This window comes from Leucoraja erinacea, chromosome 1, assembly GCF_028641065.1.
Source record: "Leucoraja erinacea ecotype New England chromosome 1, Leri_hhj_1, whole genome shotgun sequence".
NCBI lineage: Eukaryota > Metazoa > Chordata > Chondrichthyes > Rajiformes > Rajidae > Leucoraja > Leucoraja erinaceus.
In genome coordinates, this window is record NC_073377.1 from 27289517 (window position 1) to 27312631 (window position 23115).

At 43.6% G+C, this 23115-nt stretch overlaps 1 protein-coding gene across 1 annotated transcript in view; it reads right to left on the minus strand.

The window, feature by feature from the left end:
• LOC129695076 (complement C1q tumor necrosis factor-related protein 3-like) overlaps window positions 1–23115 on the minus strand; it is a 41715-nt gene that overhangs the window by 10747 nt on the left and 7853 nt on the right. Inside the window, exons 2-5 of the mRNA XM_055631858.1 lie at window positions 22950–23061; window positions 19059–19213; window positions 17902–18017; window positions 332–451 (exon numbers count right to left, since the gene is read on the minus strand). Of these exons, the coding sequence (XP_055487833.1) occupies window positions 332–451; window positions 17902–18017; window positions 19059–19213; window positions 22950–23061 (503 nt within the window). The remainder of the gene's footprint in view (window positions 1–331; window positions 452–17901; window positions 18018–19058; window positions 19214–22949; window positions 23062–23115) is intronic.

Below are 23115 nucleotides of genomic sequence, written 5' to 3' on the forward strand. Positions count from 1 at the left end.
ATTTTTGCGCTAATAGGAAAACCGAGCAAGAGCACAAGATCAGAGTTTTAGTTATGTATAGATAGATGGGTGTCAGAGGTTTCGGAGAGAAGGCAGGATAATGCGGTTGGGGGAGAGACATGGATCAGCCATGATTGAATGGCGGAGTAGACTTGATGGGCCAAATGGCCTAATTCTGCTCCTAGCTCTTTTGAGCTTATCAACCAGAGTTTGCCCAAAACAGGGATGATTTACCTCTTGTAGATCGTTCTGCAAATGACCTAATAGATTAACATAATTTCATATACAATTAGACATTAAAACATTGGAATTGTGAGTTATAGTTTCATACCTAAACATGGTGATGATGGCATTTCCATTGTGCATTAAGTAAACCGTCGTCTCTTCAACATCTTCATGCTTCATCATGTTGAAAATGAAGAAATAAACTCCTGTAAAATATATTGGTCCGCTTATAATTTTTAAATGATAAATCACTTCCATTTGGTTCTCATTTAAACAATTATTTTTCAATAAATGAAGAATCTTTCTGAATCTGGCTGTAACATTTTATACATATTTTCTTTTTTGCTGCTTATTTTTATATCTGTAGCCACCGGCAAGGTTCTGGAGGACTGGTGATTGGCTAATGTTATTCCTTTATTGAAGTGAAGTAGAGAGAATCCAGGAAATTGTATGCCATGCCAGTGAGCCTCATGTCAGGGAAGCTATTGGAGTGGATTTTTCAGGGTCGGATTTATTTCCATTTGGAAGAGAATGGGTTAGTTAGGGGCAGTCAGCTTTGGTACTGAGGGTGACCATTGGAGGATGTAATCTACTTGGAATTTAGTAGGACATTTGATAAAGTCCCCTGTGAAAGGCTGATTCAGAAGATTAAGGTGCATGGCATTTACATTGACTTGGTCACAGCGATTCATACAGTAACTGGCTTTCTGATATAAAACAGAGGGTTGTGGTGGAAGATGGATATTCAGGCTGGAAGCTTGTGACAAGTGGAGATCTGCAGGGACAGCAACAAACAACAGACCTCTGTAGTTTGCTTTATATGTAAATAATGGAGATGGAAACAGGCCCTTCAGCCCAATGCATCCATACCCACAAAATTGCCCAACCATAAATAACCTCTGCATTGTTCCATCGCAATGATTTTTATTTTGATAACTAGTTCGTGGTCATTTTAACATCTGATATTAGTCTTTACTTACGGATAAATACACCTGTAAATGAAAGCAGAATGCAACTGTGCATTCAAATGCAATATTTAAACATTTCTATCTGATGTATGCTGATTTACCACTAGCGTTAAGGAAATATTATTGGCTTCTTGGTTTCAAATTTCTTCAGCCCCTTGATCCGTATTAATTCTGGTACAAGTAAGCGATTGACATAAACACAGCATATGTATTATGCAATGAAAAGTTACAGAGTAAATTAAATATTGTATTTGTCCATTTTTGAGGAGTCACATAAATTAGTACAATTTAAGGACAAATATGTCACAGTTGTGAGGTTGCATTTGGAGCATTATGTTTAGTTTTGGTCACACTGTTATTAGGAAGGATGACGTTCAGCTGTATAGAAGACAGAAAAGATTTACGAGGCTGTGACTAGGACATGAGCTATAGGGAGAGATTAGACTGGCAAGGACTTTATTCCTTGGAGCACAGGAGGGGTGATCTTATAGAGGTGTATAAAATCATGAAGGGAATGGATGGGATGAATGCACAGTCTTTTACCCAGAGTAGGTGAATCAAGAATCAGAGCACGTACATTTAAGGTAAGTACGGAAGATTTAATAGGACGCAGTGGGTCAACCTTTCCACACACAGAGTGGTGGATATACGGAACGAGCTGCCAGAGGAGGTTGTTAATGCTGGTATTACAACAGCATTTAAAAGACACTAGACTAAGTGGGACCCGTTGGGTCCCAGTCACCCAGGAAGCATGGTCCCACCCAACGCAACCCATTCCCCAACACAATATTCCACCACTCACCTGTTCCCCCAATGCAACCTGTTCCCCCAAAGCAGGGGGAGGGGGGGTGTGGGGGAGGGGGCTGGTGTAGGGTAAGGGGATGTGGGGGAGGAGGGTGTGGGAGAGGGCGTGGGAGTGTGTGAGGGGGGGGGGGGGGGGTGGGTGAGGGGGGGGGGAGGGGGGGCTGGTGTGAGGGAGGGGGATGTGTGGAGGAGAGGGGTGTGTGGGGGTGGGTGTGTGGGGAGGAGGCGTAGGGGGGTGGTGCGCGGTTGTGGGGGGGGGGGGGAGGGGTGTGGGGGGGAGAGGGGTGTGGGGGGTTTGGGGGTATGTCGGAGAGGGGTGTGTGGGGAGAGGGGTGATGGGGAGGGGGGGGGGGGGGAGGGGGTGTGTGGTGAAGAGGGGGTGTGGGGGGTGGGGGGAGGAGGAGGGGGCTGTGGAGGGTGTGTGGGTGGGGAGTTGTGGGGGGGGGGGGTGTGGGGGATGGGGTGTGGAGGAGGGGGGGGGGGGGGAGGGGGTGTGGGTGAGGGGGCTGGGGGGGGGGGGGGGGGGAGTGGGGGGGGGGGAGGGAGATTGGGGGGGGTGCAGGGGAGTGGGGGGGGGGCATGGGGGGGAGGGGTGGCTGTGGGGGGGGGGGACCCTTCAAACCTTCATAACATTTGTACTATTTCATCGATCGGAACAAAACTTATTTGACTTGCAGCAGAGGAGAATGATGAGTAAGGTGGCGAAAAATCGTAGTAACATGGGGGATTGTTTTGCGCAAATTTAATTACAACACAGACAGGAAGTGGTCAAGATGAGAGCTTTAGAGACAGACAGACAGACAGACAGACAGACAGACAGACAGACAGACAGACAGACAGACAGACAGACAGATATGGACAGATATGGACAGATATGGACAGGTACTTGGATCGGAAAAGTTTAGATGGATATGGGGCAAATGTGTCTAGATGGGGCGAGCATCTATGTTGGTATGGACATTGATTGGGCATCTTGGTAGGCATGGACAAGTTGGGCCAAAGGACTTGTTTTCATGCTGTATGATTCTATGACTACAATAATAGGTCCATAAAATAAATAGCGTGTCTGGATAAGTCTATTGATAGATTTTAAAATTAACGGACAGGTGGAATCAGGGAGACAAAAGTAATAACACAGTGAAGTAGATTGGACATTTACAGGTCATCTTGCACCTGTCACAACCTCATAACAAATGCATTCGTTTTGAAGTAGTTTGGAATTGAAAACTAGAGAACATAGGTTTAAGGTGGATTTATGATTCTTTGAAGAGTGATCACTGAACCACACAGAGCAGGATCCCACAAATACCAACGTTGATGACCAGAACACTACTTAATTTTCCAGGCATTGATAAAGGGATATATATTGGCCAGGATATAAAATTGCCATGGGATCTTTCGTCATAACAGCAACCAGACAGGGCTTTGCATTAATATTTTGCTGAAAGACGATGGAAGAATCAGAAGAATGATATACATGCAAGAATAATATTTATCTGGTATTGTGCTGTAGTGAACACAATGTGTCTGTGTTGTTTCTGGGCTAATGCCCATGAACTGACACCTTGGAGTTGCCAAAAGAGACTGAGTTGACAGCTTTTTCTTTTCCCAAATGAAAACATTTGGAATAAACTTATGTTTACAGAGATAGGTTGAATAAGTTAGGTCTTTATTCTCTGGAGCGCAGAAGGTTAAGGGGGGGACTTGATAGAGGTCTTTAAAAATGATGAGAGGGATAGACAGAGTTGATGTGGACAAGCTTTTCCCTTTGAGAATAGGGAAGATTCAAACAAGAGGACATGACTTCAGAATTAAGGGACAGAAGTTTAGGGGTAATATGAGGGGGAACTTCTTTACTCAGAGAGTGGTAGCGGTGTGGAATGAGCTTCCAGTGGAAGTGGTGGAGGCAGGTTCGTTGGTATCATTTAAAAATAAATTGGATAGGCATATGGATGAGAAGGGAATGGAGGGTTATGGTATGAGTGCAGGCAGGTGGGACTAAGGGGAAAAAAAGTTGTTCGGCACGGACTTGTAGGGCTGAGATGGCCTGTTTCCGTGCTGTAATTGTTATATGGTTAAATGTTATATAGTTTATGGGTGCTGACTCGCTGCATAGGTTTGAGCTCGAGATTGTTAAATGAATTACAGTAGGTAAGCATTTCACTGTTCCCAGTGCATATAGCGATTAATCACTCTTCACTCGGGAAGCTAAGAATTTCCGTGATATTCTGCGGTCAAATTTGATTCATATTAATGTGGAACTGGAAAAATATTCAAGAAGATTAAATGTGAATGAAGATGAAAGAGAATATATGAACACCCAAATATCAGTTTCTTAGTATATAAATACTGAATTTATTTTTTCATTACTGATGTTCAGTTCTCTTTTTCCAAATCTCTCGGATTCAATTAATTCTAGTTAAATGTTTACTTCAGGAAGCATGATGGAATACATGCCCTAATCAGCATCCATGGTGCCAAAGTGGAAATGGTTGAGAGCTTTAATTTCCTTGGTGTTAATATTAGTAACAATCTGTCATGGACCAACTACATTGATGTGACAGCCAAGAAGGCACCCTAATACCTATACTTCCCAAGGAGACGGAGGAAATTGGCTATGTCTCCTATGAATCTTACAAACTTCTACAGATGCTCCATAGAAAACATACTGTCAGACTGTATCACAGCTTGGTTTGGGAACAACTCTGCCTAAGACTGCAAGAAAGGCAGATTCATACACACAGCTCAATCCATCGCATGGACCGGATTCCCCGCCATTGACTTTATCTACACTTCACCCAGTCTTAGAAAAGTTGCAAACATACTCAAAGACTATCTCAAAACTAAACTTAGTATCTCAAAACTAAACTAAACTAAAACTTGTCCCCCCACAGTCATTCCTTCTTCTCCCTGCTTCCATTGGGCAAATGGTGCAGAAGCTTAAAAGCATGCATCACGAGACTCGGGAATAACTTCTTCCCCTCTGTTATCGGGCTTCTGAATAGTCCCTCCAGAAGGTATGGGTATAGTCCATACTATACACCTCCGCCAATATGTAACTTGGACTTTTTCTATAGAACTGAGGTGCTACAATTCTGAGAACTATATTCTTCACTCAGTATATTTGTGTACAGTTTAGCATTGTTTAAAGATGCAGCATGGAAAGAGGCCCTTCAGCTCACCGAGTCACATCCTACACACTCGGGACAATTTACAGAAGGCAGTTAACTTACAAACCTGCATGCCTTGGGAATGTGGGAGGAAACCAGAGCAGCCAGAGAAAACCCACCTGGTTACAGGGAAACCATACAAACTCTGCACAGACAGCACCAGAGATCAGGACTGATCCTGAGTGTCTGGCGTTGTGAAACAGCAGCTCCATCGCTGTGCCACTGTGGTACCCAGTGCTATCCAATCTGATCTATTGGATAACAGGCAAAACAATGCTTATAATGTTCCTCGGTACACATACCAACAATAAACCCAGATCTAAGCATATACTAAAACGTAATACATTTTGTATGCTAGTTTGGGTTTAGTTTTAAGCTTAGTTTTGTCATGTGTACCGAGGTACAGTGAAAAGCTTTGTTTTGCAAATAAATCAGATCTACGATACATGAATACAATCAAGTCAAATTCAAGTACAATAGGTGGAGGAAAGGGGAATATAGTTCTCAGCATTGCAGCGTTCCAGTTCCAAAGACGAAGGCAATATGTGCAATGGAGTAGAGGTGAATCAGATAGGAATCTACTTAATGGAATGATCATTCACAAGCCTGATAACGAAGGAGAGAGAGCTGTTCCCGAGTCTGGAGCTGTGCGCAATCAAGCTTCCATACCTTCTTCTGGACTAGAACAGGGAGAAGGAGGATTGACAGGGTTGGAACAAGACTTTGATTATGCTGGCTGCTTTTTTGAGGCAGCATGAAGTGTAGATGGAGCCAATGACAGGGAGTCTGGTCTGTGTGATGGATTGGACTACTTCTACAACACTCTGCAATATTGTTACAGTCTTGGCAGCTCTGTTCTCAAACCAAGCTGTGATACAACCCACTGTGTGCTTGTTATGATGCATCTTAGAAGTTTGTAAAAGTCCTTGACGGCATGCCACATTTCCTCAGTTGCCTCAGGAAGTAAAGACTCTGGTGTGCCTTCCTGACTGTCACAGCAATCTGCTTGGTCTATGACAGATTGTTGGAAATATTAACACCAAGGAACCTGAAGCTCTCGACCATTTCCATTTTGGCACCATGTGGGCTGATTGGGAAAATGTACATCATGTACGCATCCGGTAGGCGGCGCGACCCTGGTCAGCAGCGGCCTCTGCAGCCTGTCCGCGTTTTTATTATTTTTTGTCTGTGTTTTTATGTAGTTTTTATTATTTTTGGTTGGGGTGTGTGTCTGGGGGGGGGGGGTGGGGGTGGGGATGGGAAACTTTTAAAATCTCTCCCTGCATGGGAGACCCGACCTTTTCTCGTCGGGTCTCAGCTGTCGTTGGGGCCGCAACGAGGAGCGGCCTCCAACAGGAAGAAGCCGGGGACTCTGGTGCCGACTCACCTCACCGTCGCGGAGCTGGCCGAGACCGGAGCGGGTGGAGCGGTGGAGGAGCGCTGCCGCTGCTGCTGCTGCTGCTGCTGCTGCCGCTGCTGCTGCCGCCGCTGCTGCTGCCGCCGAGTCGGAGGCTGCTGCTGCGGGTCTGCGGACGGTGGCACCGGGAGCCCGCGGATCCCTGGAGGGAGACCGCTTTTCGGGGCTCCTGCAACGGCGACTTCTCCCGCCCGAGTTGCGGGGTCGAAGAGCTCCTGGAGCGGGGCTTAGCACCACTGCCCCGCGCGGCTTGGAATGCGGGACTTTGCGAGCGCACGCCGGGGGCTCCAACATCAAGACCCGGTGTGCGACCTCGCACCACCCGGCGTGGCTTTAATGGCCGCGGGACAATCGCCATCGCCAGCCGGGGGCTTTGACTTTGACTCTGACATCGGGGGGGAAGAGAGTGCAGTGGAGAGATAAGTTTATTTGGCCTTCCATCACAGCTATGTGATGGATGTTTATGTAAAATGTAATTATGTTGTGTCTGGGGTCTATTTGTGTGTAATGTATGGCTGCAGAAACGGCATTTCATTTGGACCTCCAGGGGTCCAAATGACAATTAAATATACTCTTGACTCTTGACTCTTGATCACCATGCTTTCTGAAATCAATAACTAGCTCCTTCACCTTGCTGACATAGAGGGAGAAGTTATTGTCCTGACACAATGTTACTAAGGGTCTGAAGAAGGGTTTCGGCCCGAAACGTCGCCTATTTCCTTCGCTCCATAGATGCTGCTGCACCCGCTGAGTTTCTCCAGCAATTTTGTGTACCTACAATGTTACTAAGTTCTCTGTCTCATTCCTGTACTCTGTCTCATCATTGTTTGGGATCTGGCCTACCACTGTGGTGTCATCTGTAAACTTGCAGAGTCATAATGTCATAGAGTCATAGAATACTGTTTCTAAAGTCCGGGAGTTTGAAGATGAGTTCGATTGGAATTATGGTGCTGAAGACAGAGCTATACTTGATGAATAGAAACCTAAAGTAGAAATCCTAGGTGTTCGAGAGATGAGATCAGGGCCAGGGAGGTAGCATCTGGTGTGGACCTGTTGCGACTGTCGGCAAACTGCAATGGATCAAGTCTGTCTATGAGGCTGGAGTTAATGTGCACCATCACTTGTCTCTCAAATACTTCACGATGGTGGATATCGGAGCCACTGGACAGTAGTCAACAAGGCTTGCATCCTTACTCGTCTTTGTCGCCGGGATGATAATGTTCTTCTTAAAGCAGGTGGGGATTTCTGAATGGAGTAGCGAGAGGTTAAAGATGCCTGTGAATACCTCTACCAGTTGATTCACAGGTCTCGAGGACATGGCCAGGGACTCCATCCGGACCAGTTGCCTTCCGCAGATTCGCTCTCAGGAAGGCCAATCTTATGTCTGCCAACATACCACTGCTACAGATACTGTACATCCAAAACTGGCAGAGCGGATGGAATTCCACCACTGCCCTTCTTATCAAAGCGGGCATAGAATGCAATGAGTTCATCAGCGAGAGACCCATTTTTGTCAGCTATACTACTGCCTTCACTTTGTTATAGCGTGCAAGCCTTGCCACAATCTGTGTTTATCTATTCATTGCCTCAAGACTCCAGCTTGGTCCAGAATTTCCACTTGGCATCCTTAATGGCTCTGCGATGGTCATAGATCAATTTCATGTTCTGCTCTGGATTATTTGACTTGAACACTACAGACTTGGACATCATCTGGAGGTGGATCTTGCGGTTGATCCATGGTTTCTGGTTGGTGTGCACATGTATTGTCTTTTTTTGGTACACAGTTCTCTGCACACTTACTGATGAAATCACAGTAAAACTATGGCTTATTCGTCTAGGTTAGCTGCAGTTATCCTTGAACATGGACCAGTTGACCAACTTAAAGCAGTCACAAAGGGTGTCACCTCATTCATCGGACCAGCTTGGCACTATTTTCTGTACCTGATCCTCCCACTTCAGTTTCTGCTTGTAAGCAGGGAGTAGAAGCATATCCAGATTAGATTTACCAAAATGCAGTCTGGGAATGGAGCAGGAGGGATTTTTGATGATTGTGTAGCAGTGGTTGAGGTGTTTGGGCCTTTAGTTGTGCAGCAGATGTGCTGATAGTACATTGGCAGCAAGGCCTTGAGGTTGGCCTGATTGTGGTCCTCATCTATGGTGAACAAGGCCTCAGGGTACTTGGTTTTATTGTTGGCAGAGTGTAGTTCCTCCAGTGCAAGCTTGGGGTGGGATGAAGATTACAGTCAGGATGGCCAAAGTGAATTCCTGCGGCAGGTAGTAGGAACGACACTTCACTGTAAGAGGTTCCAGTTCTGGGGAGCAGGAGTTTGCCTGGACTGCCACATCCAAGCATGATGTGTAGTTAATTATAAAGCAGACCCCTCCACCTTTTACCTTGCCTGTAACATCCATTGTAATAAGAATCCCTCGGGTTGAATGGCACAGTCAGGTGAGGCAGGTGAGAGCCATGTCTCTGGAAAACAGAGCACACAGCAGTCCCCTCAGTTCCCTAAGGCAGATACATGTATCTATCTTCAGTCTACTTTAATCCACTTTGCTCTCAATAGTTTGGAGATTTGGCAGCAGTTACTGGGGAAAGTGGTCGTAAAGTCTGAAGAAGGGTCTCGAACCAAAACGTCACCTATTCCTTTTCTCCAGAGGTGCTGTCTGACCCGCTGAGTTACTCCAGCTTTGTGTGTCTATCTTTGGTCCTCAAACCTTGTTGTTTCAGTCTCACCTGCAGACCAGCTCATTTCCTATGTTTCCTGAAAGGATGGCAACTTCTGGTTGGAGCCCAGGAGATGGTGCATGGAGTTGGCTGCTCCATCAACTAAGTGATTGCACTTGGGGCAGTCGGGGACTCTAGTAGCTACATTGGCCATTCCAGCAGGTCAGGCCATCAGTCTGGATGGACCAGTGAGGATATGGCTTCTGTTGGTCCAGGAGATCAGGCCTTGAGGTTGCGCTGAGATGCCATCTCTGCCATTTCATAAATTTACTGACAGTTCTGTGCCGAAAAATCTGATTTCATCTGTTCCATTTAACACACCTCATTGACTGCTTTCACATAATGGTTGGTTACTTTTTATAATTTAACATGATCTTCGTAATGCTGAAAAATTGTCATTACCTTACGCAACCGATATCAAGATAAATGAACCAAATGTGAAAATTTCATCGACCTACTCACAGTTCTAATTAGTAATTAAAAAACTGATTATTTTCTAAATTGAAAAATTTATCTGCTAATCCTTCAACAAAGCTCTATGGGATATTAACATTTCACAGCAGGTCCCACTCTTTGAAATGTGAAAAAAAGAAGAAAGCTCTGTTTCTTTTCTAATTTATCATTAATAACGAAATTATTTTCATAATTGCCTACTTTTGATTCATAAGAATGAATAATAACAATAAGGTACTCATGGCAATAAGCTTCTCAGCATTTCCCCAGCGTGGAAATTTCCCCAACCATACGTGTGGCGTGTGACCAACAGAAATGACGTTACTCGTTAATTAACCACTGCAAAGCACAATGATGAAGAACAACACCACATAATTAAACAAAAACTCTGTACGAAGGAACTGTAGACGCTGGTTTACACTAAAGATAGAAACAAAATGCTGGAGTAACCCAGCTGGACAAGAATCATCTCTGGAGAAAAGGAATATGCAATGGAAGACATTTAAAGACTGCATGGATGAACTACAAAAATTGTTCATCCCAGTTTGGCAAAAGAATAAATCAGGGAAGGTAGTACATCCATGGATATCAAGGGAAATCAGGGATAGTATCAAAGCGAAGGATGATGCGTACAAATTAGCCAGAAAAAGCAGCATACCGGAGGACTGGGAGAAATTCAAAGACCAGCAGAGGAGGACAAAGGGCTTAATTAGGAAAGGAAAAATAGAATATGAAAGAAAACTGGCAGGGAACATAAAAACTGACTGCAAAAGTTTTTATAGATATGTGAAAAGAAAGAGATTAGTTAAAACAAATGTAGGTCCCTTGCAGTCAGAAACGGGGGAGTTGATCATGGGGAACAAGGATATGGCGGACCAATTGAATAACTACTTTGGTTCCGTCTTAGCAGGGGACCGCGGGTCAAAGGAGTTGGAGGAATTGAGTGAAATCCAGGTTAGCCGGGAAGTGGTGTTGGGTAAATTGAATGGATTAAAGGCCGATAAATCCCCAGGGCCAGATAGGCTGCATCCCAGAGTACTTAAGGAAGTAGCTCCAGAAATAGTGGATGCATTAGTAATAATCTTTCAAAACTCTTTAGATTCTGGAGTAGTCCTGAAGATTGGCGGGTAGCAAACGTAACCCCACTTTTTAAGAAGGGAGGGAGAGAGAAAATGGGGAATTACAGACCAGTTAGTCTAACATCGGTAGTGGGGAAACTGCTAGAGTCAGTTATTAAAGATGGGATAGCAGCACATTTGGAAAGTGGTGAAATCATTGGACAAAGTCAGCATGGATTTACGAAAGGTAAATCATGTCTGACGAATCTTATAGAATTTTTCGAGGATGTAACTAGTAGCGTGGATAGGGGAGAACCAGTGGATGTGGTGTATCTGGACTTCCAGAAGGCTTTCGACAAGGTCCCACATAAGAAATTAGTATACAAACTTAAAGCACAAGGCATTGGGGGTTCAGTATTGATGTGGATAGAGAACTGGCTGGCAAACAGGAAGCAAACAGTAGGAGTAAACGGGTCCTTTTCACAATGGCAGGCAGTGACTAGTGGGGTACCCCAAGGCTCAGTACTGGGACCCCAGCTATTTACAATATATATTAATGATCTGGATGAGGGAATTGAAGGCAATATCTCCAAGTTTGCGGATGACACTAAGCTGGGGGGCAGTGTTAGCTGTGAGGAGGATGCTAGGAGACTGCAGGGTGACTTGGATAGGCTGGGTGAGTGGGCAAATGTTTGGCAGATGCAGTATAATGTGGATAAATGTGAGGTTATCCATTTTGGTGGCAAAAATAGGAAAGCAGACTATTTTCTAAATGGTGGCCGATTGGGAAAGGGGGAGATGCAGCGAGACCTGGGTGTCATGGTACACCAGTCATTGAAGGTAGGCATGCAGGTGCAGCAGGCAGTAAAGAAAGCGAATGGTATGTTAGCTTTCATTGCAAAAGGATTTGAGTATAGGAGCAGAGAGGTTCTACTGCAGTTGTACAGGGTCTTGGTGAGACCACACCTGGAGTATTGCGTACAGTTTTGGTCTCCAAATCTGAGGAAGGACATTATTGCCATAGAGGCAGTGCAGAGACGGTTCACCAGACTGATTCCTGGGATGTCAGGACTGTCTTATGAAGAAAGACTGGATAGACTTGGTTTATACTCTCTAGAATTTAGAAGATTGAGAGGGGATCTTATAGAAAACTTACAAAATTCTTAAGGGGTTGGACAGGCTAGATGCAGGAAGATTGTTCCCGATGTTAGGGAAGTCCAGGACAAGGGGTCACAGCTTAAGGATAAAGGGGAAATCCTTTAAAACCGAGATGAGAAGAACTTTTTTTTTCACGCAGAGAGTGGTGAATCTCTGGAACTCTCTGCCACAGAGGGTAGTTGAGGCCAGTTCATTGGCTATATTTAAGAGGGAGTTAGATGTGGCTCTTGTGGCTAAGGGGATCAGGGGGTATGGAGAGAAGGCAGGTACGGGATACTGAGTTGGATGATCAGCCATGATCATATTGAATGGCGGTGCAGGCTCGAAGAGCCGAATGACCTACTCCTGCACCTAATTTCTATGTTTCTATGTTTCTATGAATGGGTGACGGTCAAATCCCTTCTTCAGACACGAGGAATGCGTTACTCAAACCGACCCGAAACTTTACCCATTCCTTCTCTCTTTAAAAAAACTCTCTTAATTGTTTACCCTGTGTCATAGGAAATGTGACAGATATTTAGTAGGTGAAGTTAGTCCCTAACAATTAACATAAGACATTATGACTGTACGACTATATATTCACTGGATAATGTGAATACTGTAGATAATGCGGCATAGGTAGAGAAGCTGTATCATTTACTGAAGAGAACAAAATTATAGCATAAAGTCATGAAGGAAGGAGAAACATTGCATTGCACAAAGTGAACCTAACTCATAACGAGTTACCAGTAGGCAAATGATTACCCCCAGTTGCCTAACAGAGGGATAGAATCACGGCAATTTTAACTCCAAGTCTCATCATCTTTGCACTGCATGTCTGCAAAATGTGGTGCCACTCATAAAAGCAACCAATTTCTGCCTGGTTCAAATTTAATTCACCTCCCGAAGCTTCTGAGGCAAAATAATCACTCAATAGTTTGCGGGTTAGTCTGGGACATGCAGACATTCTATGATAGCACGAAACATGTGGTGTGAATCATTTTATTTTTCAGTTCTAAATGATTTACACACACGCACCACTGCAAAGATCAAAGGGAGATAAATACAAATTTACAAAATTCAAAAGGGTATCTCATTGGAGCACCGATTGTCATTTCCTCGCTGCACATGTTACATAGCTGGAGGACTTGAGGAGGAAGTATGGGAACAGTTCCAGGCAGCAGGGGAATTCGGTTAAAGCAAATACAGGAGAGAGATCTTTTATGTCAGAACAGTCCAACCCTTACTGCAAAATACAATCTGCTGGAGATTGAGTAGTATCTGCTTGGGGAAATAAATAATTCCCATGTCGTTCGAAACTCTGCACCTGGTCTAACAGTGGAGAAGTTAGACAGCCAGTATAAAGAGGAGAGAGGCAGGGGTGTGATCACCGCCAGTGAGTGATTGTTGGACCAAGGAAGAGTGAAAGATGTGTTGGAAAGAACTGCAAATACTGGTTTAAATCAAAGAGAGACACAAAATGCTGAAGTAACACGGTGGGACAGGCAGCATCTCTGGAGAGAAGGAATGGGTGACGTTTCTGGTCAAGACCCCAGACTTCTTCAATCTGAAGAAGGTGTCTCGACCCGAAATGTCACCCATTCCTTCTCTCCAGTGATGCTGCCTGTCCCGCATAGTTACTCCAGCATTCTGTGTCTATCTTCGAGGTATGAAAGATGATAGTCAGATGGATGTACAAAATAGAGAGAGTACAGAGGAGATTTACTAGAATGTTGCCTGGATTTCAGCAACTAAGTTACAGAGAAAGGTTGAACAAGTTAGGGCTTTATTCTTTGAAGCGCAGAAGGTTAAGGGGGGACTTGATAGAGGTTTTTAAAATGATGAGAGGGATAGACAGAGTTGACGTGGAAAAGCTTTTCCCACTGAGAGTAGGGAAGATTCAAACAAGGGGACATGACATGAGAATTAAGGGACTGAAGTTTAGGGGTAACATGAGGGGGAACTTCTTTACTCAGAGAGTGGTAGCTGTGTGGAATGAGCTTCCAGTGAAGGTGGTGGAGGCAGGTTCGTTTTTATCATTTAAAAATAAATTGGATAGTTATATGGATGGGAAGGGAATGGAGGGTTATGGTCTGAGCGCAGGTATATGGGACTAGGGGAGATTATGTGTTCGGCACAGACTAGAAGGGTCGAGATGGCCTGTTTCCGTGCTGTACTTGTTATATGGTTATATGGTTATATGGTTATACATGTAGACTTTAGAGATGTAGCACGGAAACAGGACCTTCGGCCCACCGAGACAGCGCTGTCCAGTGATTGCTTTGTACAGTCGCACAATCCCACACACAAGGGATAATTTACAATTTTTACCGAAGCAAATTATCCTGCAAACCTGTACATCTTTGGAGTGTGGGAGGAAACCGAAGCACCCAGGGAAAACCCACGCGGTCACAGGGAGAATGTACAAACTCCATACAGCCAGCTCCCGTAGTCTGGATCGAACTTGGGTCTCTGGTGCTAGAAGGCAGCTACTCTATTGCTGCACCACTGTGCCACTACAACTAAATAATGGAGGGGCAGTGGGGAGGGGGATGGGGGATGGGGGAGAAGATGGGAGACACAGGCAGACAGAAAGAAGACGTTTCAACTATCCATTCAGTTCCCTTTCATAACACTCTCCAGGCTGAAGTCTTACCATGAACAACTTCACTTCTGACTCCTCTCACTTCCTACCAAACAAAGACATAGTCATGAGCATTCACGTGGGCCATACTACACTGTCTGTTTGTTGGCTACATGGAACAGTCCTTTTCAAATCTTCTCTGCTACCGCTCTCCAATGCTTTCTTTGTTACACTGATGACTTCATGCACCTGTATAGAGCTGGTCAATTTTATCACTTTCACCACCAACTTCCACCCCACTCTCAAGTTCGCTTGGACAATTCTCTCCCTTTTCTAGATTTCCCTGACTCCATCTCAGGAGACAAGCTATTCAATAACATGTACTATAAACCCACTGACTCCTACGGCTAACCTGACCACATCTCCTCCCATCCTGTCTCTTATCAATGTCCCCAACACTTTGGCCCAATTTCCCCGGCTGTGCCACATCCGCTCCCAACAGAATGCCTTCCATTCCATGACATCTGGAATGTCCTCCATTTTCAAGAAATGTTGCTTCCCTCCCTCATGTATCCTCCATTTTGTAAGACTTCTACTCCCCCCTCCCTCCAGCAAGAACCGTTCACCCTTTTAGCTTCCACACCCAGCATATAGAAACATAGAAACATAGAAAATAGGTGCAGGAGTAGACCATTCGGCCCTTCGAGCCTGCACCGCCATTCGATATGATCATGGCTGATCATCCAACTCAGTATCCCATCCCTGCCTTCTCTCCATACCCCCTGATCCTTTTAGCCACAAGGGCCACATCTAACTCCCTCTTAAATATAGTCAATGAACTGGCCTCAACTACCTTCTGTGGCAGAGAATTCCACAGATTCACCACTCTCTGTGTAAAAAATGATTTTCTCATCTCGGTCCTAAAAGATTTCCCTCTTATCCTGAAACTGTGACCCCTAGTTCCCAACATGACACCCTGCCCATTCCCACACTGACCCAAGCTCCTCAACCTTCTCCATTGCCAAGGTGATGCCCAATTCAAACATGGAACAGCATCTCAGATTCCACCTGAAGAGTCTACAACATTATGGTATGAACACTGAATCTTCCCTTTTCACTTAACCTACACCTTTGTCTGTCCTCTAGCCCTCATCTGCCCCTCCTTCCCATCCTCCTCCAGCCTCATTACCCTGGTCATTCTTGTCCCCTTTCCCACCTCCCTTCCACCTGCTCCCCCCCCCAACCCCCTCCCCATCATCCCTTTTCAAATGCTCCCTTCCTGGTTCAAACTACCCTCTCATTTCATCTACCTTCAATCTCCATCTGGTTCTGGTCCCATCTGGCCTTCGTCACTCTCTTTATGGAACCTATTATCGCCTTCCTTACTTACCAGATTCCAGCGTTGGTATCCCTTCTGTTCCTACTTATCACCTACCACCCTCTCTCTCCACCTTCAGCCTCACTTATCCAGCTACTCCATCTATCTACTTTTCCAATCTCCATATATCATCAACCTGCCTCTGTCTCCCAATTCTCCCCCCCCACCCTCCACCCCACTCCCCTCCCTTGGCTCCCTCTGCCAGTTTAATCATCTGTCACTCGTTCTCAGACCACCAGATATTTCCCCTCTTCTCCTCTCCTCATTATACTGGTTATCTCCCCCTCTGTCCTTTTATTCCTGATGTTGGATTTTAATCCAAAATGTTAACAATTCCTTCCCTCTTCCCACAGAAGATGCTTGACCCATTGAGTTCGGCCCGCAGATTGCATGTTGCTTCAGATTCCTACATCTGTAGTCTATCCTGTGTTGATATTATTCAGCTGCTGTACCGTAAATATAATTGACATTTGGAATTAATTAATTTTGGAACACCGTTTTATTTTTTATATAATACAGTATGCACAGTTTGAAAAGATTTCCCCAGATTTCCCCAGATTTCCACATCCATTCTTTCCACTCAATCTCCATTGCACACACGCAGCTACACATTGTAAAGCAGGTCACCAGCAAAACATCACCTATCTGTGTTCTTCAGGATGCTGCCTGACATGCTGAGTTACCCCAGCACTATGTGTTTTTCGTTTGTAAACCAACATCCTTGTTTCTATGCTCTGAAATGTCAGAACTATTCATTTGCCTTCATAGATGCTGCTCGACACACTGAGCGTATCCAATAGTTTGTGTCCTGATATGCAGCGGAGTGGGTAAGCTTCCAACCGATCACAAAGATTTTGTTTTTATTTATGGATTTCGGCCTGGTAAAGTTGCTTGATATAGAGCCAGAAAAATGTTATTAAAATGTATAATTTTTAATGAGAATCGTGATGTTGGGGGAAATGCAAACTCAATATGATTTCACTCCTCTGTCCATTTCATTCTGGGCAGACTGTCTTTATCCTCTAATTCTTAAATTGAAGCTACAAACAATTGTAAAAGCACCAAAGCTTTTAAAATAAGTATCCAGAAAATACCTGACAGGACAATCGGTGAAGATCAGATGTCAACTGTTTGATGCTTTGGATCCAAAGCCACAGAAGACTGTGGAGGCCAAGTCAATAGATATGTTTAAAGCAGAGATTGATGGATTCTTGATTAGTACGGGTGCCAGTAGTTATGGGGAGAAGGCAGGAGAATGAGGTGGAGAGGGAAAGATACATCAGCTATGATTGAATGGCGGAGTACACTAGATGGGCCGAATGGCCTAATTGTGCACCTGTAACTTATGAACTTATGAACATGTCTGAGCTGGCAGATGAAGTGCAAGGGAAAGCTCAAAAATTGTAACGTCTGCAGTGCAACATATCCACCAGCAAAAATCCTTGACCCACTGAACACTATCATGAAGGTTTCCTCTGCTTTCGTTTTTTTATTTTAAATGTTTGAGGATGGGGTTAAGAGAGAGAGATAAATCAGCCATGATTAAATGGCGGTGTAGACTTGATGGGCCGAATGGACTAATTCTATTCCTATCTCTTATGACCCGATGCACATGCGCATTTAACAACTATTTTCAAGAGCAAAATTGCTTCTTCATCTGAAAACGACGCCAAGAGTTTGGATGGAAAAGATCACAGGAAACAAAATTCTGACTCATATTATTCTTACCAAACCACTCCCAACTTCCCATTAATTTTCCAATGTTGTTATTGCAGTCCTGGTACCACTGCTAGAGTCTTCAGCTATGAGCTTGGACCTATTAGCTTTAAAGATAAAAGCACAGAAACAGGCTCTTTGGCCCACTTAATCCATGCCGAGCACTGATCACCCATTCACACCAGTTCTAAGTTATCCCACTCTTTCATCAAATCCCTACACATTAGGGGGAATTTTACAGTCCAATTAACCTACAAACCTACACATATCTTCCGGTCATAACATCAAAATAGCTCCCAACATTGGTCTCCACGCTGCTAAAAATTATACCACTGTTCTGGTTTGTGAAATGGGTTGCCATCGAAGCCATAAAAGCAACCTATGAACACTCAAAGGAATTGTTTGAAGTGAGAAAGACAAATTAAAGGTTTACAGCACAATATTTTATAAAATCATCAACATTGCTGAGGCTGCTAGTCACGGTCTGTCCAAGAAAACTAAGCTCTCAGCATGAACAGTAGATCTCTATAACCATAGACATCAAAACAATCCTGATATTATAATACAGGAAGAAAACATTGTGAATGGCAGAAAGGAAAAACCCAGAGGATTATGGAGAAACTTGACAGCTCAGCTGCATCTATGAGGAGAAAGAGAACGTTACTGTAACAATTTAATTACTTTTCATCAGAAATGGGACTAGATAGGGATGAATAAGTTTTAAGATACAGTGAAAGGGAAAAGGGTGGAGAGGACAAAAGAGGAGCCTGACTATGGCAGTAGATGAAGCCGCATGCAAGCAGTTCAGGATGATAGTGAGACTGAGAAGTAAAGGGGTATTCATGGAAAAATTGGGATCATTCCAGCACCGCAGAACAATGATCCAATGTGTTCTTGGGTTCTGGAGACCATATTGTGGACATTAAAAGTATTCCCCCAGAAGAAGTGCAGGTGAAAACCACTGCTTCAGCTGGTATTATTTTGTAGGGATGAGGAGAATGGACGGATGTTGCATCTCCTCCACTTTCATGGGAAGGTGGTGTAGGAGGGGAGAGGTAAGTGGTGATGGAAGAGTGGCCCTAGAAGTCGCAAAGAGGGAGGTCCCTGCAAAATGCAGAATGGGGACGAGAGGGGAAGAAATGATTGGTGGTGGGATCATGTTGGCGAATATAACAACAGGTCTAATAATAAGCATGGCCAAATAAAATTGGTGGAACAAATTAATGTGATATTTGAGTATTTGCAATAAACTGCTTATTGATACAGAAAAGAACAAATAACATCATGAAGGAAAGATTAATTGTATGTTTGATTGCTAAATTTGCAGTTTGCTGTACATTGACTGAAATATATTTGGCATTAGTTTCACGCTAAACTGCAACATGGTACTCTCATGCAAACAAAGTATTACTATTCTAACCTTGAGTTCTGAAGGAATTCCAGCTTGTCCCTTCATTCCTTTAATTCCTTGAACCCCACGTTCTCCTCGGGGTCCCATGCCGCCTTTATTTCCAAGGTCTCCTTTCATCCCCTCACGTCCTGGGAGCCCATTATTTCCATTGTTTCCATGGTTTCCTATTAATTCCAAAATCTTTAGTCCAATAACCTACTTTTATTTCATTACTATCAATTGCATTTAGAGAATAATAACTAATACGAGGGTAAACCACAAGAGCAGAGATGTAGTGGAGTGTGGTTTAGTTGATGATGATACATGCTCTCTCTGCTAAATTAGTCAGCATAGTTTCCAGCATGGGGAATAGTATCTATACATTTGATCAAGGTTTTTGAAGTGATGACCATGAGGATTGACAAGGGCAAGTTATTCTCTGCATGGATTTCAACAAAGCCTCAGACGAAGACCTGCATGGTAGGATGGTTCAGAAGGTTTTATCAAATGGGATTGTCGATGAGCTAAGCACTTGGATGCAAAATAGGCTTGGTAGTAGGAGAATGAGAGTGGAGGGTTGTTTCAATATTGGAGGCCTGTGACCAGTGGTGTGCCATAGGTATTTGGTGTTCGTTGTATATATTAATGATTTGTACAAGAGCTCAGGTAAGTTTATTTGTAAGATTAGTAAGTTTATGGGTAACGGAAAATTGTAGTTTAGTCTAAGGTTACAACATGGTATTAATCAACAGAGAAAGCGGGCTGAGGAGTGGCAGATGGAATCTAACATAGACAATTGTGAAGTGGTGCATTTTGGGAAAACTGTCTATTGAGCTGTCCCCCTCAGAGCAACGCTTTCCACTTGCTGCATTTTTCCCAGCATTTTCTGGTTTTGCTTATTTTCCTCACCCATTATTTTCTCTCAATTGCCCACTTAAATCTTTTTCAACAGACAGTGATGTAAAATGTTGCAATCTTCCATTGAGGAATATTTCATGGGAAATCTGGAAAGTAATTTCTTGATTGGTAATCTTTAGCACAGTTTATTTTTAATGTGCTTCAAGTTTCTAACACTGTTTCTATAGATCTTCTCCAAATCTTCCTGTTCATAGAAAGTTACTAGAGGACATAACATACAAAGGAGAATATATGGGAGGCTATAAATGGGCCTTTCCAAGATATGAATTTAGTTTCTTCATTTACAGGTGCAGAAGTCAATGGCCCATTCAGCTTTTATTGCCTGTCACTAACTGGTCGCTGAACAAAGTGTCTCTCTGGATGTTAAACATTAACTCCTCTTCTCATTCTCCTACTAACCTTTCTGCCCTTGGCCTTCTCCACTACCAGAGACAGGTCACTTGTAAAGTGGAAGCACAGCAACGCAAATTCCTCTTGGGTACTTTACAACCCAAAGATATTAACATTGCATTCTTTAGTTCCAAGTAATGTAGATAGGGAAGGCACAGATAGGGTAGACAGTGGCATAGATAGATACACAGTCAGAACATTTTTTCCCACGGTGGGAATGTCCAGCACTAGAGGCCATAGGTATAGGGTGAGAGGGGAAAGTTTAATGGAGAAGCGGGTGCACATTTTTACACAGAGAGTGGTGGAGACCTCCTTATCTAATACCCTGTCTCTTTTTCATCTCTAGCCTTTGTCATTTACTCCACCCATCTGGCTGTCTTCCCTCTGCAACTGTACCCACCTATCACTTGCCAGGATTTGCTTCACCCCCTCTTCTTTCCAGCTTTCTCCACCTTACTGCATTCAGTTTGAAGAATGGTTCCAACCCAAAACGTTGTTGTCCATTTCCCTCCACAAAGCAGACCTGACCAGCTGAACTCCTCCCACACATTGATTTTTACTTAGATTATCCTTGTGCAATCACACAGGTAAAATTCAGAAACATTGAACTCTAGTAGCTGTTAAATAACAATATCATTATTATACTGTACATTTTGTTGGTTAAATAAGCAGATTATACCAATCAGTACTATTAACTAGAGGTCACTAGAGGCTACTAGGGATAATAGAATAACTGTCAAGTACTGAACTTGTTCATTTTAAGATAAGAGTTGATCTAAATTGTATTAATTAGCGATAATTAAAATAAAGGTACCATTCTTGGTGTTGCTGAATGGGCTGTGCTATTATGCCAATCCATGGTTGAGAAACATTTTCTTTCTACAACAGATGGATCTAAGAAGCCATTTCAGAAGGCAGTTTAAACTCACCCATATTTAGAATACAATTCAGACCTTCTGAGAATTTTAACTATGCAAATGTATTTCACAAAACGCTTGACACCTTTGTGATCATTTACCCTGCACCAGCTTTTCCTTCAGTTTTTGCAATTTAAATTAAAATCCTCAAGCTACCATTGCAAGCATTGTAAGATTCAATTTCATGCCATTAGATCAAGTTGCTGGATTGCTAGTCTAGTCACGTTAACACTACACTGCTCAAGGTGCACACTCTGTTTTTCACAAATGCCAGAGTACATTGTGCATGTTTCCAATAATTGTTCTATTCTGTAGCGAATATTCTATTCTATCTGTCAATTTTGTAAAAAAATATCTGGTTCACTGCAATGTCACTTCTCATTCTTTAATTTGCACAAAATTATTACCAAAATGAATGTAGATACAAGGAACTGCGGGTGCTGGTTTACACAAAAGGACACAAAGTGTTGGAGTAACTCAGCAGGTCAGGCAACATCTCTGGAGAACATGGATAGGTGACACATCGGGTCTGGACCCTTCTTCCGACTGGGCATAAATAGTTCCCAAAGAAGGGTCCCAACCCTTCACGTTACCTATCCATGTTCTCTAGACATGCTGCCTGACCCGTTGGGTTACTCCAGAATGTTGTGTCCTTTTTCAGCTAAAATGAATATTGGCCAGGAAACATTTGTGAAATCAGTTTGCAGATAGAGTCATGGAGCCATATAGCACAGAAACAGGCCCTCTGTCCACCTCATGCATGCTGACCAAAATGACCCATCTAAGCAAGTCATATTGGACTGCATTGACCCATATTCTTCTAGACCTTTCCAATGCATGTAAATGCAGAAAATGCTGAATATCCTCAATGATCCAACAGCACACATATTGAGAAAATCACTTGACCTCACAAAGGGCTGGAGTAACTCAATGGCTCATGCATGGTTAGGTCACGTCTTGGACAAGGTCCCTGAGAAGAGTCCTGACCTGATTAATCTCGACCCAAAACGTCGCCGATTTCCTTCGCTCCATGGATGCTGCCTCACCCGCTGAGTTTCTCCAGCATTTTTGTCTATCTTCCATGTTCAACATAATCGCTGCCTGACCTGCCAAATTACTGGTACTGGTGTACTGATTGGGGATGATCAGCCATGATCACATTGAATGGCGGTGCTGGCTCGAAGAGCCGAATGGCCTACTCCTGCACCGATTGTCTATTGTCTATTGTTACTCCAGCACTTTGTCTCTTTTCTCCAAATCAGTATTTGCAGTTCCTTGTGCCTCTACCTAACCTCATAGGTTGATGACATTTAACCTTCAATTAACCTTCCTGATGACATTTAACATTGATGTTGTTTCTCTCTCCACAGAAGCCCCTTGACCTGCTGAGCATGTTCAGCATTGCTAGTTTTTTTTTTGCTTTTCAACTTAAAGTATTGCATTGAAAAATTGCAATGGACAATCTGACTATTTTGGTGGTGTGCTGCCTTATTCTATGACATATAAGGAAATGTGGAAAAAGAGAAAATAAGAGTCCCATACATGTCAAAAAAAAAGTAATGTGGCGGGACTTTTGCTTCACATTATTGACGTTCCCCCAAGCTTTTCTCTTGTGGAATTCATACCAACCCCCAAGAAAATCACGTCATATAACTGGAGAATAAGGTTACAAAAAAAGGCAGAATGAAGAACTCACCTGGAATACCAGATAGACCAGGTGGACCTGGCCAGCCCCGATTACCAGGCTCACCCCGATAACAGCAGTGATTACATTCTGAAGGAGGCCTATCCACAACCTCCTGTTGTTCCTCAAAAAAAGAAAATGTATTCTTAATTTGCAGGTTTACTACAGCAACAATTTA